The 19,661-nt window shown below is 33.5% G+C and overlaps 1 protein-coding gene across 2 annotated transcripts in view; it reads left to right on the top strand.

The window, feature by feature from the left end:
- Nucleotides 1-19,661, top strand: part of LOC145732158 (uncharacterized) — a 43,463-nt gene that overhangs the window by 3,347 nt on the left and 20,455 nt on the right. For both annotated transcript variants that reach the window (XM_081984257.1, XM_081984256.1), the window contains exon 2: nucleotides 5,197-5,295. In XM_081984257.1, the coding sequence (XP_081840383.1) occupies nucleotides 5,215-5,295 (81 nt within the window). In that variant the 5' untranslated portion in view covers nucleotides 5,197-5,214. The remainder of the gene's footprint in view (nucleotides 1-5,196; nucleotides 5,296-19,661) is intronic.

Below are 19,661 nucleotides of genomic sequence, written 5' to 3'. Positions count from 1 at the left end.
ATATCCTTCATCGGATCCAAAAATATCCTTTTTTACAGCAGATAAGCGTATTCGATGCGTCAATGTAAATATTTTATCCGAATGAGAGTGTAATTTATTGATCCTGCTTTTAGCAGTATTGAGCTTTAAACCAACAAAACTCGTATTAAGGCCTCCTATTGTTTAAACCAGACTAATTTACATAAAATTCCAGCTTGATTAGGTTGAGAGAAATTTATTCTATACAATCATATAAAATTCTGAAAAAATAAACTTTGAATATCCGGTCGATTGTTAACCATCATTATCTGTTTGAAACCTTCACATTTCAGTTACGTGTAAAAAAAAAACAGGAGTTTTTTTCCTATTCCAATTACTTTTAATGCAGAGGGGAAAACGCTTCCAGAGCGTGAATACAGCAAGGTTTTTCCGGTAAAAACACCACTCAGTAAATATGACGTATTTGTTTTCAGAATGGTTGAATTAGAAAGTGAATTTAATGGTTTTTACTGGAAATAAATTGAGTTTTAAACTTGAAGTTTAAGATGCTGAAATAAGTTTTAAACATAATAGTTACCAAGAACTTCAACTCAAAAATTTGAAAACCCATTAACCCCTAGCATTACAACTTAAACTATGTTTAATCGACTACAATTTGAAATTCGGCACATGTAGTATAAACTGATTGGCAGACAATAGATACCAATATAATGTGGGATTTGTATAGTGTAACACGCATGTCGCAGAGTAATCCAGTTACACCATACACGATAATTACATTTGCATCAATTGTATATGGGACGCATTAATGGAAAATACCAACGAAAAATGGGAGGCTTAGGACAAAACTCCCACGTACATGCATTTGAAGCCAATCACTTGAACAAATTGCTGTGACATATCTCGCAACTTCCAATTCATCCCATATAGATAACAAATGGGAGACTGTTCGATTAGTAGGGGTGTTATTATTCCGCGTCTGTTTTAGACATCTGTTCGCATAATTGCGGAATTTATTCGTTTTGTTGGGGGGGTAGGATGGGAGGCTTTATTGCTTTTTAATTGAATTCCTTCGCAATTAGAGCTTTCCTTGGGACCCGGAAAATGAAGTTTGGTTTATTGTTGGGCTCTGAGATGGTGTTACAAGTCAAAAATTTGTTTAGTAAAGTTAGATTTGGCTAAAGTGTCCAAAATCATTAAATAGCAATCTTTGATGTTTAGTTGGTCGACATGATATTTTTTTTTGTCACCTTAAAAGAATAAAAGGTCGTCCCTCGTTTGCCTAAAAAGTTCTTTGTGAAAACAGATAACAAAGGATAGAGGGGCGCATCCACGACCTTTCCTATCAAACAATCCCAAGTAAATTTGGATCCTATGCTCTTTGACTGGAGAAAATTCGGTCAAAAGCTAAAAAACCCTTGATGGTAATCCAATATTCCAGTCGGAACTTTTGCACATATTTAATTAGTAAATAAAGAAGTGTCTAGTGTATGCAAACTAGGTGCAGAAGTTTTCAAGTCGGACAACCGTGACTCATTACACTTTCAAACAACCTGTATAAGTGAAGGAAAGTTTGAAATTTATGTTCGACGAAAACGATTTTTCTTGTTGCGGAAAAATCCACGTTTGCACATTGCCTTTTGCTTCGACATGCTGAATTCCCTTAACTGTATAGATCGTTCCTCTATTAAGGGATTAGCTCTCTAAAGTTTCCTGGAAGTTGGATGAGTTAAAACGAACAGTGGATAAAAGTTTAATGGGTATTAAAAGCTCATCTTGATTGGTTTTTGTCTTATTTTACTGAAATCTAAGTTAGTTAAATTAAATAGCAGGTATAGATGCGGATATAAACTATCGATTAAGACTAAAAGTGTGTTAGAGGTTGATTTGTTAGGGATTTGAGACACCCAACTGTCATCAATTACGTACTTTTACTGTTAATACCTGAAACAACCTGTACTCAAGACTTTTGACACAGATTTTGGTAAAAAACCCTTCAGCAACCTAGTTAAACAAACTTTTAGCCTAATAAAATGTTATCTGATTCAAGATACTTGAAGGGAATAACAAGTGCAGATGGGGAAGTCAACTATCGTTTAACCTCATGGAGAAAGTAACCGAAAGAAAGGATGTAAGGGTCTAGAAGAGCCCTTCCAGGGATAAACTCATTACTTAGACAAAGGGAGCCTAAACAAGCTAATCTTTAGGGTCCTAAAGAAGTGTTTGGCACAAAAGCGTGTAAATTCAAGTACCCAAACTATTAACATAATATGTAAATAAATAAGTATAGACTAGCAGAGTGTTTTAAGTGACAATTAAATATACAATTTGAGTATTGTTTTGATGACATTGCTAACTAATTTTTGATATTTAATCCTTCTGTCTTAACACTTTTCCGGAAAATAGAATTATCCCTAACATTTTATCTATGTAATGTCAACAGCAGCTTTCGCTGAATTATCATTTATTACTATTTGTTTTTGTTATGAAACATAAACAAAAACATTATGTTCTCTTGAAAGTTTGGTATCTATTTTGTTATCTACCTAGCTTTCATTACGAGCATTCTGGATATTTCCCACAATGCATTCTATTGGACGTGCAAATGTAGCATCGCATAAAGCATACATATTTTTGCCATATTTGGCGAGTATACGGGACATGTGTAGGTTCAATTCCAGTGAATTACCAAACCGTGATAGTCACGAACTGTGACCAGTTTGTCTATTATGTGGCTTTGAGGTTTAAAGGTAATGAAATACGAACAAAAAACATTTTTTTAACACACTCATTACATACTATAATTTGAATTTCACAAGCCTAAACATAAGTCAAGAAAACTTATACTACTTATTTCAAGAAGTTAAATTATGTTTTAATTGTTGATGAGCTAATTCTAAACATTGCAGATAGTAATTGAATGTAAGAGCCACTGAAATTTTTAGTAATGTTAATTTTATTATAATAATTTGCGAAACAGTCACACTTTTTCGAATTCTAACCTAATTTTCAAACAAACTAGTGGTAAAGATCAATTAAATCTTTTTACAATAACAATAATTCTTTCACGCCTATGTTTATTGTAATTGGACCTTCTTGAGAATATTCTTTTCGACTAAATTGGCCATTTAAACGACCAAATCTCGATAATCTACCGTTTTTAAAAATGACATTTCAGTAGCTTAGATTTACTAGAATTGCCTTTCTGATAATGTTTCAAGAATGTTCTAAAAACATTTTAAAATATCCATAGGTGATTCTTGTGTGGTTTCCACCTTTCTGGTTTTGCGCTCATTATTATTATACAGGGTATACCAAATGTTTCAAAACGGTCTACCTTTTTCCACAAGGTGAAAGCTACAAATATGGAATTTTGAAATATCACGTTAAAGTCTATCTTTTGATGGTCGAACATCCACCACCATTTTTTTTAATGAGTCGGTTATGTTGTTAATCAATTTTTACGTTCTACCAAAATTCCTATAATCAGCAGTTCAGGTTAAACAAAGTTTTATCCAGCCAAGTTAAATAGAGAATAAAAGACAACGAGTACTCTTGATGGTAAGATATGATGTCAGTAGATCCAAATACAAAAAATATTTAATAAAACATTCCCCGATCGAAAACTCATCTCACTATCTACCGTATACATTTCTCATCCCTAATCTACCTTGTAATTTGACTTTATCAGGTATTTTAGTTAACAATTAAACTTGCTGATCCCAGGAAATTTGAAAGAACATTATCAAATTAGGGGAATGGAAGACAATAGGATTACTAAAATTGCGAGAGACGGAAGACCACACTCTAGAAGACCACCAGGCAGACCACCAAAGAAGTGGAGGGATAGCTGATTGTCGATGTCGCAAGAAACTCCTTAAAGCTGGAAAAACAGGATGAAAGCCTATTTCAAGACGAAGAAGAAAAAAATTTATTAAAATCATTACCGATCCATTTAAAAAAAAGGTGGTGGATGTAGCTGGTCTGAAGATCTAAAAATTCGAAATAAGCATCAAGAGATAGATTTTTTTATCCAAAATTTGGAATATTCTGTACATACCAATTGCATAACTGACACATTACTCTAAAAACTAACCATTGATCTCCATTAAATCATGTGTCCCTAATTCTCAAGTCTTTTATTTGCGAAACGTTCCACAATACGTAACAAATCAAAAAAGGGTCGATTCAGAAAATCCTTCGTGGGTGCTTTATCTCAATTTTCCCTCAAATAAAAACTTGTTGCTCAGAAGTTTGTGCATACAATCAGGTAAACATAAATCCCGGTATCGAGACTGTCGAATAAATAAAACGCCGATTAACCAGACGTTTCTCGTTTAAAACTAAATTGCTTATGAACCGCGAAGTTCCATGGCCTTTTCCTTAAAATTAATTGAAGTTGCCAACTTTTTAGCCGGCAACCTACATCCAATTTATCTTTTTCGTCCCGGACAGCCGGTCAAAGGCTTTTAAATTGATTACAAAGGCGACTTTTCGTTTTAGTTTCCAAGGGAAATGACAAGGGAGGTGCGGAAGTAGATAGAAAGTTTTTCCTGCCGAATTAATAAGATGAGTTTCACACACAAAAGGATAAAGCAAAATAAACAAGGAATTTTTATACACCATAAAACGTGTGATTGATTTTGTATAAAAGTGACGTAAAGTGAAGTAAACGTTCAGTTTCGCATTGGCTTAAGTGAAAATACCCTGCGGGAAAACATTGAAAATCGATCACGCTTATCCGTGATTGACAGGCAGAGAAAACAACTCTGACTCTTAATTTAATAATTGTATTTACTAAGCGAATAAAACAAACTGAAATTTGAGCACATAATTGTTCAATTCCAAAATTTACTTCTTATATTAGTGGGTTTTTTCTTTTATTTGCAACTTAAGGGTTATAAACCGTAACAACTAGAAAGTACATTTAAACCAACAAAACCCTAAAACTTATTCCATTTACTGCTTTCTGGGGAAACTTCCACAAACTAATCCAGGAAATTTTCCTTTTTCCAAGATTAATTGGCCTGCATTAGAAGTCGTATTAACTTTAGTAGAAACCATCTGATACCTGGATTTTTTCGCGGCACTGGTGATGTATAGCTTTCGTAAACTTTATACAGATTTAATTCCAAAAGGGAAGGTAAAATATCGGTGCTTTCAGTGGCTTTACCCCAACAAATTCGCGATAAGTAACAATGATGTTTTGTGTTGCAGGAAATTCCGGTCGTGTAAATGAAGATGACTATTTTACACTCTTGTTGCTGTTGGAATTCGGTTCGGAAGGGAAGTATTGCCTGCGGGATTTATACAGGGGTAAGTTCATCTAGTTTATTGTAAATTTGGTTTCAGAGTGAAGCCAAAGCTTTCAAAATACTGCTTGAAGTTTTTTAAACTGCATTTGTCCAGTAATTTTTTTACTGTTATAATTGGACTTCGAGTTAAGCTAAATCACAACCCATTATGAGTATTATGCACCAGCTAGCTGGCGCTAGACTAATCTTGAGGATTTATAAGCCTGCACCTGGTGCTAATCAGGTTGAAATACCAAGAAAGGGTAATTTAATACCTCATTTCCGTATAAATTCATTACAAAACATAGCATCTGCTCTACAAGTCTGGAAAACAATGATAAAAGCCCGACATACCTCGACTCAATTTTCTCATTCAATAAACGGCAAGAAAGGAAATTCCAGCACAACAAACAACACCGGAGAAGAACGGTATTTTGTAATACCTCCGTGATCGACATCAGTGGAACTGTAATCCGAGAATCTTTTATACGTTTATTGGATTTTAGACTTCGGACAAAACGAGAAAATATAAGCAAAAAACTGTCGTTCAATCGGTAATTCAATAAAGAGCCACGTAATACCTTTACAGGAAAATGCAAAGGGCGCTTTCTCGAACGCAAATTGTTGGAAAATGGCTTGGACGCAAAGCAGGTAACTATGTGGAATATTAAGAGCGCTCCTTTGAAATTAACGAGGCTCTATGCCCTCATGACCCTAAATTGCTATTGTGAAACGTTAATTTGATGAAACCAAATTGTCAGTTGCTCACGTGAGTAATTATTGCTATTTATAAAGAGTTTTGTTCAAGATAAGAAACCCGTTTTAAAGACTTTTTGGAGCATAGTTGCAAAACAGTACATTATTAAAAAAATAGAACAAAAAGCTTCATAATTTGGTATACATTATCTAAAATTCGTTTCGCACAAAGGTGTTTCCAAGATTACCAAAAACTGAATTAAGAAGATAGCTTTTACAGTCGCTAAAACCGCAAAAATAAAGGAGATACAAAATTTTTGAAATTTTGTTGCATTTCCAGTAAAAAAGTCGAATATCTCGGAAAGGGTTAGAATTCTGCTAGCAACCAAAAAAATTCAAAATAACTTTCTACACTATTCAATCACTCAATACTTGAAAACTGCGTGACAAAACCTAAAAATTTCCCTAAATTAAGAACGTTTAGAAAAATGGTAATTTTGTTGTTCATTTAGTTATTTACTTGAATAGCATTACGTATTTTGCATGCAAAAACTACTATTTCGTAAGAGTTTCAATTGCAATTTCAGTGAGTTCATTTCCGTTTACTACCCAAAGTCTTACATAATGTAAACGTTATTTACGTTTATCTCTTAGTTTACATCCGTTTTATTACCGATACCGTAAAGTTTTTACAGTTTTCCTGTCGATTTCCACCCTCATCGGTGACGCATAAAAGTTCTCCACTTAACAGGTCAATTGGATTTCCACTAGACAGTAATGAACCAGATTTACTCAAAAAGGGTGATTTTAGACGTTCCATTGATTTGAAACACCTTGAGAGTTTAATTAAAAAGGGCATTTTAAGCTTTTAAAACAACACGATTTTCTTGAGTATATTATTACATTTGACAGGGAGCAGTTAATATAAAAACATAAATTCACCAAAAAACTCGTCAATCTTAATTAATTCCACTCTAGAAAGTTTTTTCCTTGTATTTATAGGCGAAAACCCTTTCTGACCGATAAAATGAAAACACCTGTAAGGAGCTTTTGCCAGAGGCTTAAAACCACTCTACTCTGTAAATCCTTTTCAGCTGAGAACATTGTCTAAACCTCAATAACTCCCTAAAACGGTTCAGTTAGGTGAAAAAAAACACCACAATGCCCGTACATAGATGGGGAAGTTGGTCGCTAGAAATGGATATTCCAGTCACGTTCTATTCATGTGGGAGCTTATAAATGTAAACTTTTTTCCATTGGAGAATTACAGTGGAGGAATATAAGCCACATTTGCTGTGGAAAAGTTGAAACTGGATAAAAGTTAATTACAATTTCTACTATTAAATATGCCAGTTCTCGCTGGATTAACCAAAAGTTTTCATTAAAGCTAAAAAGTTTCAAGAGTAATCTAAAAATTGTGGTTTGCTAACTGGAAAAACAACATTAAATTGATATTATTGGGAGAGAACCTCATTAAAAATTTCGAATCAGTAGAAGAATTAAGAGTAATTAATGCTGCTTCAGGCAATCAACTAGACAAACTTAACAATCCGGACAATTGATCAAAGATTGAACAGACTAATTCTCAGTAAAAAACGAAAACTATTCACAAATTACGTAAGGGGTTAACAAGGTCAATTGCAGGATATATCATATTTCTTCTTGACATAACCTATGAGTGTATGACTGGCGATTCTTCATAACGAAAATACTAAGCCAGATAAAAAGCTCGAACGTCAAGCTTTCTGACCTCAATCAAATAAATGAAAACATGTCACCGTCCCTGGAGAAAAATAACGTGAAAGCTCTCTTCAGGCGATCCGTAAATCCCTCCATTGTCCTCCTCGGATATGTAAGTACAGGTCAACGAAAAATGGCCTCTATTCAACTTTTATTAGCGGCCAATTTAAATTTCACGAATGTTACATAAAGTTGAATACAAAAATGATCTTCGACAAGTAGTTCAGTTAAAATTGCTTTTGTCTGGCAAAAAAAGTTGAAAATTAGCGGTAGTTTTGTGGAAAAGCTGGGGGGCGGAAGTTACCGAGAATTCACGGTGTTTTGTGCGAAAAAAGTCAATAAATGCATTAACTGGGTTACAAAAAGAACAGCCTTTTTTGTGTAAGTGCATTTTGCAGTCCCATGAGGAAAAACATTATTTTCGAACTATTTCTGCAGTATTGTTCGGTATTGTGGTAATTTTAGTATAGTACCAGATTATATAAACTGATAAGACGTTAGATACATTAACCCAATAATTGACAAAGGTTTTCCATTGGGCTCAAGGCGTTTACGAATAATGAGGTTTTTTAGTAAAAAGTGCTGCAAACCCAATTTATATGCAAATTCGTCCTCGATGGAAAATATTTAATCATCCCCGGTATAGCCCAAAGTGGTCTTCCACCGGGAATTTTAAAGGTGCTAGTCTAGTTTTAATTGCTGATGCTAAAATATGTCCGCATACTAAAACCAAGTATCGAAAAATCGTAAATCACACAGAAATTATACCGGACTAAAATAACTTTATTAAATAAATCAGTTAGTGGATATTGGTTGGACGTGCGAAAACAGACACGTTTCACAACAAAGAACTCGTCTATTATTTCAAATGTTTGGTTTGGCTTTATCGACAAATTGGTTGGAAAATTGTTGCGTGAATTTTTTTTTAAAAAACATGATCAAAATGCATTTTTAGCCACCCTATGAGTGACAGACAGTTTGCAAAAATAATTCATAGATAATACTAAAACTTTGACATTTATTAAGCAATTATTGTAGAAAACATTTAGTTTGCATAACTCGTAAAATTATGACACACATTTATTCATTAAAAGCCCGAAATTTAAATCGCATCAAAAACAAACCTTACATAATAACATTGTACTTCAATCCGGAGTTTAATTAATTTCCACACCAACTGGGTTATTGACTTTACGATTTTAGGTTAATTTGATTCAGTTTGCAAAGTCAACACCTGCAGATGAAGGGGTAAGTTATGAACACCACACAACTGCGTAACATGATAAGTTAAAAATTCAAAATTTTAATTAGCATAATGATATTTTCATAGAGAGTAAATTTCTCACGTTTTCTACATAACCAAGATGGTTATGACACACATTTTACATAAAACAGTGCGTACAACGACATTTGTAATAATAAAATCACAAAACGTGACAAACCTTTAGCAGGAACGTGACGACTGCGTTGAATTTTCGATTAGAGTTACCACATTTTTTGGTTGTATTTAAATCCCTTACTCAAATATGATTTGTGTGAAACTACGAATATTTTATGTGTATGTTTTGATTAGTATCTATTTAACTATTAAATATAAATTATTTTTTACGGTATTGTGACAACATTTAAAACACCTCTGCTGTTTGGAATTAATTAACTTTCTTACCTACCAATGTGGATTTCCTTGACAATTTTAGGTTAATACAATTAATTTAGGGAAGGGGCGAAGAGGAAGGAACGTAACACCACAAAATTGCAAAATAACTAATTATTTCAGTGTTTAATTCCCGAGATATGAACATAATTGATTTTCATTAAATCCAGCCGACAAGAAACTGGATCTCGATAATGTGGGGTAGTTAAATAGGAAACTTTATTGCAACAATATCGTTCCACTAAACGACTAAAATGAAAACAGTTTTCTAAGTCAAGATTGGTTAATTTGCGGGATGATTATCGTTTTTTTACGGTTTCTAACCGATTAATCTGGATGTTAAGGAAACTTGCTACATCTAGTTGGACAATATAGGTGTAAGTCTGTATTTTCTCCGACTCAATCACTAAGCCACCCCCATTACAACATAATTGGAAAGGTTGAGCCATTGTAGTAAAAACGACCACATATTCGAAACGTCTACTTTTAACGCGTTCCCTTCCAATAGAATTTCATTGTAGGAATATTGATCTGGTTTAGGGGGTTTATTAAGGGAATATTAACGAGTTGGTTTAATTCGACATCTGAAAATACCTTCCGGTTTAGACGTAAAGTTCTAAAACGTCTAATTAACGAACCCAACTACGATACTTAATAACCCATCTTTATGATTATAGCATTAAGGTAATTTATACTGTTTTGATAAATGTGTCAGTTTAATGAACCGATTAAGACTCAAAATTGTATAGTCTCAATGATTTAACAGGTTTTTAAATTTCTAAAACTGTTTTTCTTCGAACTTCTAAAAAAATTAAAACTTGAACAATTTACTAAACCTCTTTTTTTGGAACATTAACTGTATAAAATGTTTGGACAAATTCTACTAAAACTGAACCACAACGAGTACAAAATCAAAAATACTGTTTTTTTTTTGTCTGTTTTTTTCACATTTTTCGGATTTTGATTGCATTCTACGTGGTGTAAACAAAATGTCCTTCCTATGTTCCAGATTAGATACCAGTAATATGTCAAGAAAAAGATTTGTAAAAATAATGACTCAAATAATTATAAATTTTTCAGATAATTATAATAAAATCAGAGAAACTTGCTTAAGTTACTACAACACTGCATTTTGCACTTTTAATTACATCCCAACATTTCACCCTGTATTTTCTCAAGTTTAGGGATGAAACCTGCAAATATTTGCTAGTATCCTCTCTTTGTTCTTAACAAATTGTAAGCAGTAATTTGAACAATATGTTTAACTTGTTTGTGCCTTCAAAACGCTTTTTTAGCTTTCACCCTGTATTTCCTTCAAATTTTCTGTCACAAATACCACATTTCAGGTAAATTAACGCACCTCCATAATGCGTTAACTTCATTAACTTTTCAGTGTTTATTCTGCCTGGATAAACACTACGTGATTGCTTTCAATTAAAGCAATCACTCGACCACGATATTGTCCCTGTCCTTGTAACCTGCATTACCTCAAATTACCTTTTTAATGTTGACAATAATTTAGGTGAAAAATTTAGGTAAATTACCACAAAAACTCCGGATTGATATACGAACAGCTCTTAGTCGAGATAGGGTTCTCGTCTCTGGAATTTATTCCTGGAGCTTAGAAAGACGTTATTACCTCCGCCCGGCAATTGAATCATCCAGACGGAGATAGTAATGTCGCTAATATCGTTAAATACGTATTTAAGACGAGAAAACGCCTTTAATGTTAGTCGACTGTGAGATTGAAATGCTATTCGGGGAAGCGTTAAGTTGTATTTTCAGTTTTGTAGACAAATTAACTGCAATTATATTGCTTCTCTCAAAATGACTTGCTGTCGGAATTGCGTCGTAACTAAAGTAGATTGCTGTGTCGTTTTGTTACGACTACTTACGTATCACTTTTGAATAAATAAAAATCGTACCCATACGGATAACTGACTTGTTCCGTAATTCTTGTACTTACGACACACATTTGCTCGTATTTTATACCTTTAAAACGAAATAAAATACGACAAGCAAAAAAATATTACAGTACACGTGCAGAGCACGTAAGCAAGAAATCAAGATGGTTATTCCTCCTGAGTAAATAATATCTCATACTTGTTATATAAGATCACTCGAGAGAACACACACTATCACAACAAGAGAATATGGCAAAACTCATGGATTACAGCAAGGCTTTTGATTGTGTCAACTGGAGACGACTTTGGGATGTTCTGTCGCAGATGGGGACTCAATAACATAACACTACTGAAGGTGGATGGAAGAACCTGTGAACCTTTAAACTTTCAACCCTTATTGTTTAACGAATATGGAGAATATATCATAAAGAAAGCCTTGGACGGCTGAGAAGAAGGAGTTGTCATAGGTGGCAGAAGGATGGATAATTTCCACTATGCTGATGACACCACACTTATCGCCAAAGATGAGCAGGAAATGTCGAGTCTTATTGAGCGAGTGAGCTTGGAGTTCGGTCTACAATTGAACCGTCAGAAAACGAAACTTATGTTAATAGATCGCACGCACAGCATGGAAGAAATGCCTAATATTAAAGATGTCGAGAACGTGGAGGAAATAACTTATCTAGGTGCCCATATCAGCAGAAATGGCGGATCAAGTCAAGAAATCAGAAGGATAGCTCTTGCCAAAACGGCCATGACCAAACTCAAAAAAATTTTGGAAAGATCGGCATATAACAACCACAACAAAGTGCAAATTAGTAAACACCCTCGTTTTTCCAACAGCAGAATCCTGGACCTTAAAAGCCACAGACATCGCCAAGTTGGATGCGTTTGAGATGTGGATCTGAAGAAGACTACTGAGGATTCCCTGAACAGACCGCAGAACTAACGTATCCACACTCGAAGAACTTAACATCCAAGTCAGATTGTCAAATAAAATCAAACAACTGATTCTCAAGTATTTTGGACATGTCAGCAGGAGGAATGATGACAATCTCGAAAAACTTATGGTCCAAGGGAAGGTGGAGGGAACACGACCTAGAGGACTTTCTCCAAAACGATGGCTGGACCAGGTGAAGCAGTTTACAGGAAAATCTTTCCAAGACAGCATTAGAAGCACGTCAAATAGAGAGGAATGGAGGAAAACTGCTAAAAACACAACATGAGACTAACATAGGATCACGACGCTTCAAACATGAATCTAACGACTGGAGAGAGAGAGAGTTATATAAGAAGTTCCAAGAAGAGCATCCTGGGATTGGTTCTAAGATTTATTAACTGACAAGAATACTCTATATTAAGTCACTGATGTGTGCGTTTTAGTGTTTAATATCATATCTCATTTCCTAAAAAGAACAGTCTAACCTCTTATACCCTTTCCTGAAATATTTCCAGAAACACCTTCCATTCAAGGAGAAATAATTCGTCTGAAAGGGTCAGAGAAACACAGCAATTTTTTGTTGCTTTTTCACCCTTCAGGCAGTAATTTCGACTGAGTAGGGTTTGATCCGAAAGTCTTAACTAACAATCCCTTGTTTTTATTCCATAACCAGGCGATTTTGAAATTGCTGGAATTTTTTCTACTGAATCAAAGGCCGTTTGGTCCCCGACTAATTGCCACTCGTGTAACTGAAAACCTTCCAAAAATAGCCGTTCAACGAGTGGAAGGCCATTAAAGCAAAAAAATACGACCGACAAAAGAAATTATCGTTTACACTCGCCCTTCAGCTTCGATACAACGTTATCGTTGTGCCCTTTTGGATGTTACAATCAGTGTTTGATCTAAATTGTTAGCGATAACAACTCGTATATAAAATGAGAAAAATGGCATAAAGAGTACAAACTTTGTCAAAAAATAAATATAAATATTCAACACTATTAAAACTGCTATAAAGAATTGTGTGTTTTCTTATAATTGAAAATTCCTGTGTATGATTTCTTATAAGCATACAAATTTGTGACTGTATACTTCATATAATAATAACAATTATTTTATAATAGTAATAATATTTCGAACCGTGAATTTACCATATTTTTGCTTCTATATCAAGCCAAATAAATGGCTTAACGTAATTCTGCATTACTGTCATTGTATTTTACCATTATTACGTTCAGTTGGTAATTCAACAAATTTAGTAATCTCATAGAGGACTAAATTATATTAATTGCACTGTGACGTTAATAATTAATTAACTTAATTATACACGTCAATATTATCCAATCAGCTAGTTTATTACTATTTTCACTGATTCTTTAAGAAGTGCAGTGACATTTCTATAAATATTGTAATTTGCAGACTAAAACACCCCCTCATCAAACATTGCTTGTTCGAACTCGAATATCTACTCACGTAAAATAAAATTTAAAGTAATCAATGTCTCTGACGAGTTTGGGTTCAGTGAATCCGAAAATAATTTCATTCGACATCAAAGCGAACGAATTTATTTTCCAGATTTACCTGCTCGTCGTATAATAGGAATGTTGCGAAATTACCGCTTTTGAGGTGCTTACAGTTACTGGAAAATGACTTTCCTGAGATATTTAGGTATTTTTAAATATTCTAACCTGACATCAAACAAGTAAATAAATGGCAATCGTATCCTATTTAAATTATAACTGATAAAGTTATTTTCTTCTTCTGTCATAACTTAGTGAATTAAGCTGGTAATGACTCAAAGTAAACGTCGCAAAAAAAGTGGGTAAAATATTGCTTTAATTACGCCATTGTTGTTTGCCAGGAATTAAAGAAGAAGTTTCTTTTAAAATCTTTTGTTTGCGCTTTGTCACTTCCACCTAATGTGTTTTGCAATTTATTATGTTGCATACAAAGCAAATCAAAATTTGATTGAATTTTAATTAACGGCACGTTTTAACAGTAGTACACTATTTTTATTTTACTTTATAAACTGGTTCGGATTTGGCTTACGAAAAAATACTCGAAACTTGGGAATAAAAGCCCACATAACGTAGCACAGCCGTAGTTCTGGCACGTTTGCAATAATGCTGGAAAAGTTGCCAGAATACGTAATACGCAGATGAATACAGGGAATGGGGAAATGACGAAAACCGGAAATTAATTCCGCACAGGTGGTTTAGTCGCATCAGGAGTAAACAATTCGGAAAGATCCTTTATGTCCTGTGGGTTTTGTTGTACCGTATAATATCAACAACATCACGATCATAAATTTGTCTTGCATGAATAATTATCATGGTAGTGTTAATAGATATGTGAACATACATTAGAAGGTAAGTAATTGCAGTAACTTTTGATAAAGCTCAAACAAAGTCTGGACTAATTAACCAGAACCAACCCTTCACAACGTTATGGGCCATTCACACAACTGACAAGAACTAATTACAGTAACCTGGTAGAGATGACCTATCGTTTCAATTTGTCGCCCTAATAATCGCGTTCAATTTTGATAATTATAATAAATGACAGTGTCCAAAGATAATATGTGCTGCTTTAAGCCCTGCGAGCCAGTTGTGTGTATAATTAGAGGTAATTTTGAATGGACCCTATTAAAACGGAGCAGCAAATTAAAGTTGAAAACTGTCACACATTTCCAGTGTTAGAAACTGAATTTGCCTCGGACCCGTCACTCCATTCATATCCATATTCCTTGAATTTTGATTAGGGTTTTGCCCTTTTTGTCGAGCTGTCGCCTGTAGTCGGTTTAGACGTTTTATTTGTAGATTTTGAAGAAAAATGTATGAACTAGGCCAATATTTTTATTCAAGTTCAATATGCTGATTCTGCATATTTTTAGATAGTAATTTGCTTTAAACAGATTAAAATTGCAAAAACCTCACTTTAAAGATATTACCCTATATCTGTTGTTCTAGCTTTTTTGTCCCTGAGATTTGAGTTTAAATTTTGGTCTTATTTTCAGAGTAAACAGTCACGTTCTGACAATTATTATAAGATACATTAGTCGTGCCTGGAATTACTAAGTAAACAGAGCCTCCAAACTAAAATGTCTTTTTGATGGTGTTTATTGATTCTTATCTGGATATTCTTCAAAAATTACTAAAAAATCTGTAGATTATCAAAAGTTAAAGATACATGACATAATACCAAATAATCCAAAACTATTCAAAATTTTTCCAAATTATCAAATGTTGGACAGGGTGGCCTAATTTGCTTGTTTTTATATGGAAAATGTTGACATAGTTCATAACTTAAGAAATAGTGAATCTATGAAAGTAATATTAACATAATGGTGTAATTACAAGCTATTTTCACAAAACTCGCATAATAACGAAGCTACAGTGACTTGTCCAAAATGTCAAAAATTTGACAATTACAAGACAACAAAAGCCGATAGCAAAATTCTGTTTTCGGCTTGATTTTTAAATTTCTTAGTTCTAGCAGTTTCCATATAAAAACAAGCAAATTAGGCCACCCTGTTTCGCTTATTTTTAAAGATACAGGCTTTGATTTTCGATGGCATTTTTTCGTTCGTCAGCAGAATTTTCATAATCCATTTAATTTCTAAGATGCAGAGGGAAATTGAAAAATATCACTTTTAAGATACCTCCCGAACATCAGATATATTTAACCATTTGACGTAGTTTGAAATTACGTGAACTGTCACACTAGGCAAATGTCAAAATTTACTTAGTTTTACATAAAGCCAAAGATTTTTAGGAAGAAATTTCTTAAGTTGTCAAAGCTAATGTTGACACTTTGCGACCTAGTCTACGGTCACGTGACCACTGTCAGAGTTTTCAAAGCAGGCTCAATAGAACTTAAAATCAAAAAACACAGCTTGCAAGAAAATTTGGCATGTATGAGTCACGTGTCCATTACCATACTTAAAAATTTAAAAAAAAATATTACTAAATTATTCTGTTATCACGTCTTGTCTTCTACTATTGGCACTTTCCTTGTCGTTGCACTCTTTTCTAATGATAAAGGTATATTTCCACCAAAACAACTCTGTCTCATCGATTTTCCTAGCACGTCAAGGTAATAACTGATACATCCAATACCTAAGCATATAATATTTTCCGACAAAATCTGATGCGGGAGTTGCTAGACGACAACAATGGAAAGCGCCGTAAAATCTAAGAGACCGTTTAAAAGGCGCTGTTCCCGGAAATTTGCAATTTAAATGGGATTTTGCTCTTTGATTTTTCATATTTAACGTATATTACGCTTTTAAACTATATAGGTTACATCATTGTGTTTGTTTGCCTATTACAATACCACGTAAAACTTGAATTAATTTAAATAACAGACTTCATGAGCAAAATATTTGAGAAATTTAACCCGCCAGATTGTTACAGCATGAGACATGCACTGGAAGTTTGCGACGTTACACTGTAACTTAAGGAAGTTGTATGTACCGTAATGGGTTTTTCCTTTGGAACTCGGTAATGCAAGTCGCTTGGGATGGAAAACCATTTCCACGCAGTGGAAACTAAATTGGATAAGACTTTAAACCGACAAGACGTCTTAGGGAAAAGTTGATTATGTTATATCGGTTTTGTCGAAGACACTTTCAGCATTTATTGGATCCGAACCTTCTGCTTTGAAATCCATAGAATCAATCAAATCTAGGTGCATCCAAGTAATGAATTTGAGTGTTGTTTATACACTGGAAGGGTACATTACCCTCTGGAAATAAAAACATGTGATTTTAATTCAAAAATGAATCAGAATGTTTCCAATCAGTCCAATTCAGAGAAATTCAATTTACTTTAAGTTTTTCTCACCGTTTACGTCCTCTTTAATTAAACAATTTATAAAATTAATGAAAATCAGAGTTACATTTTGCTAATTACTCCAATTTATTTGAAAATGTTTTGTTTGCATGAAATTGGTTGTTCCGGATAATGGCTTTTATACAGTCGGCTGCGTTTTACTCAAATTTGTTGTTGTAAATATTTAAAAGCTTATTTAGGGAAACCTTGGGGAATATGCCATTTTCATACTCGTATAATCCATGTTAAAACTAATTATTTCACTAAATTTGTTTCGTCAGTCACGTAATCCGAAACTATATCAAAAATGCTTACAATTAAACAACAGGTTGCCCTTAATAAACCATCGAAAGTAATTAGGGTGGATAGTTAAATAAAATAGTCGAATTACTAACTGAAAACTTACTCAACAATTTGTGGTAGTAGTTTCAAAGCAAACATCAAGATTTTTGGTCTTTAACTTGAAGCCCTTATTTCCACATCAAACTAATAAAACTTTACTTTCGTCCCGGCTGTCCTTCAAGACAAACCCATTTCCGAGACTATAACAAGTGCCATCAGGGAGATTTCTCTATTAAAGTAAAAAGGTCAACAAGAGCATTGTTAACTCCGTAATGGCAAATTAACTTTTAATTTGCAGACATTATTTGAAGTTTCTGGTCGTATTCGCTCGTTAGCCGGTACCCTTAAAGGCCACTAATCCCATCTGGCTGCCAACTAACAGCAAAGAATATCTCCCATTGGTGCATCAATTTCTCTTTAGAAACTTTAACGGGGCATATGTGAAGTAGAAAATTAAATAAACTATCATGGCTCAGACGTTGGGCTAATAAAATCGAGGGTAATTGCGTTTTGTAAAGCCCCTTTCTGGGTTTATTGAGGCAAGAAACAGTTTGAGACGCAAGTTTGAGTAGTTTAAACTCCTTTGATGCATCCGAACTTACACAATTTGCTACTATCATTAACGAAAACAATAAAACTTAACGCTTCTTCTTCTTTATTGTTGTCAAAATTAGTTAGACAGGACACAAATTGTTAATAATCAAATTCTTGACAAGACAAGAACTGAAAGTTGTAGAAAACTTTTTTCCAAAATTATGTCTAAAAAAACTGAAAGTTTGGCAACGTTGCACTACTTCTCAATTCGGTTAACTTTTGCTGTCAAATTGAGAACTGAAACTGACACCAATATTCACTTTGATGGTGACTTTTTCAGTCCAACTTGACACTGAAAAAGTCACCATCAAAGTGAATAATTTGCATTAATCTTTAACTGAAAAAGTAACATTTTGGCAACGTGGCACTATTTTTCATAAAGTGTTTTTGACGTAACTGACGTCACGTGTATTTTGAGCCAAACTTTACGAGTTATTATGCCAAATTTCAAAGATGGAATTGCACTGGTTGACACCTTTTGCTTTAACTTCTAATAACTCGGTTATTTGACAAGTTACATCAAAAATGCACTAAACACAAAAGATAGCCAAGACACTGACGTTTCCAAAAATATGCCTACATGAGATTATAACTTTTTCAGTTTGGCCGCCAGAGGGCGTCAAAGTTTAATAAACAGTCGTTTTGTAATATCTTTAAAACTTATTTTTAGTTAGCAAGTTGAAATTATGGTATAAGTAATTTAATGTGTGATCTTCTTTGATAGGTTTTAATCAATTTTGCCGTAAATTGCCATTATTAGTTTTATGGCACAAAACTGTAAAGATTAGTAAATTTCCAAGAAATTTTTCTAAAAATTTAAAAAATTTTTCAAAAGTATTAAAACTGTTCTCAAAAAACAATTTAACGTCAAAACGACAAAGTAAATTCATAATTTTAGGAAAATTGTCAGTTTGACAACGCCGCACTAAATATTACCAGTTTTTTTGCAAAAAAATCACAAAGTGAAGGTAAAAAACTGTAAAATATCACAGCTTTCTTGACAAAGTGTTAATATTTTTGAAGGAAGAAATGAACATTTTGATTTTTGTTATCTACGAATTATACAGGGTGTTGGGTAAACATGCGAAAAAATTCCAATATTTGGCTTTGTAATGATTTGGGAAGATACAGAGTGAACAAGAATTGCAAAAACCATCCAATGGCAAGAAATATGTTTGTTTTAACAAAAATGGTCGATTGGGCAACATTGCAATGATTTCATACTAATTAAAAAAATGATCAGTTTGACAACACTGTAAGAATATGATTATTGTTTGTTTTAATGAAAATGATCAATTTGGAAACATTGCAATAATTCTGTATTAAACTAGAAACATTGTCAATTAGCACAGTTCAGCCCACTTTAATTAAAATTCATGTTCTTGATTAATTTTTAATTTAAATCTCTGCTCAATCTTAAACTAGTGCTTTCTAAATATTTAATTTACACGATCGATAATTTAAATAGAAATACTCGGGTGAAAACGATGTTAATGTGCACTAATTCATTGGACGTCTCGTTAGTTAAAGTTGCAAATACAATTTAAGGTACGACACTTGGCATGAATATTAATTTATTCTTGAAAGTGCAACAGCTACGCTATATTATTTAGTTTCACAACGTTCTTATTGTTTCTGAACTATTTAAAAGCGTTTAATTTACTGCTCCTGACAAGTCATGTACACAAG

Source organism: Ips typographus, linkage group LG7, assembly GCF_016097725.1.
Source record: "Ips typographus isolate SLU linkage group LG7, UJ_Ityp_2.0, whole genome shotgun sequence".
NCBI classification, from domain to species: Eukaryota; Metazoa; Arthropoda; class Insecta; order Coleoptera; family Curculionidae; genus Ips; species Ips typographus.
This window is presented reverse-complemented; position numbering and strand designations above follow the sequence as displayed.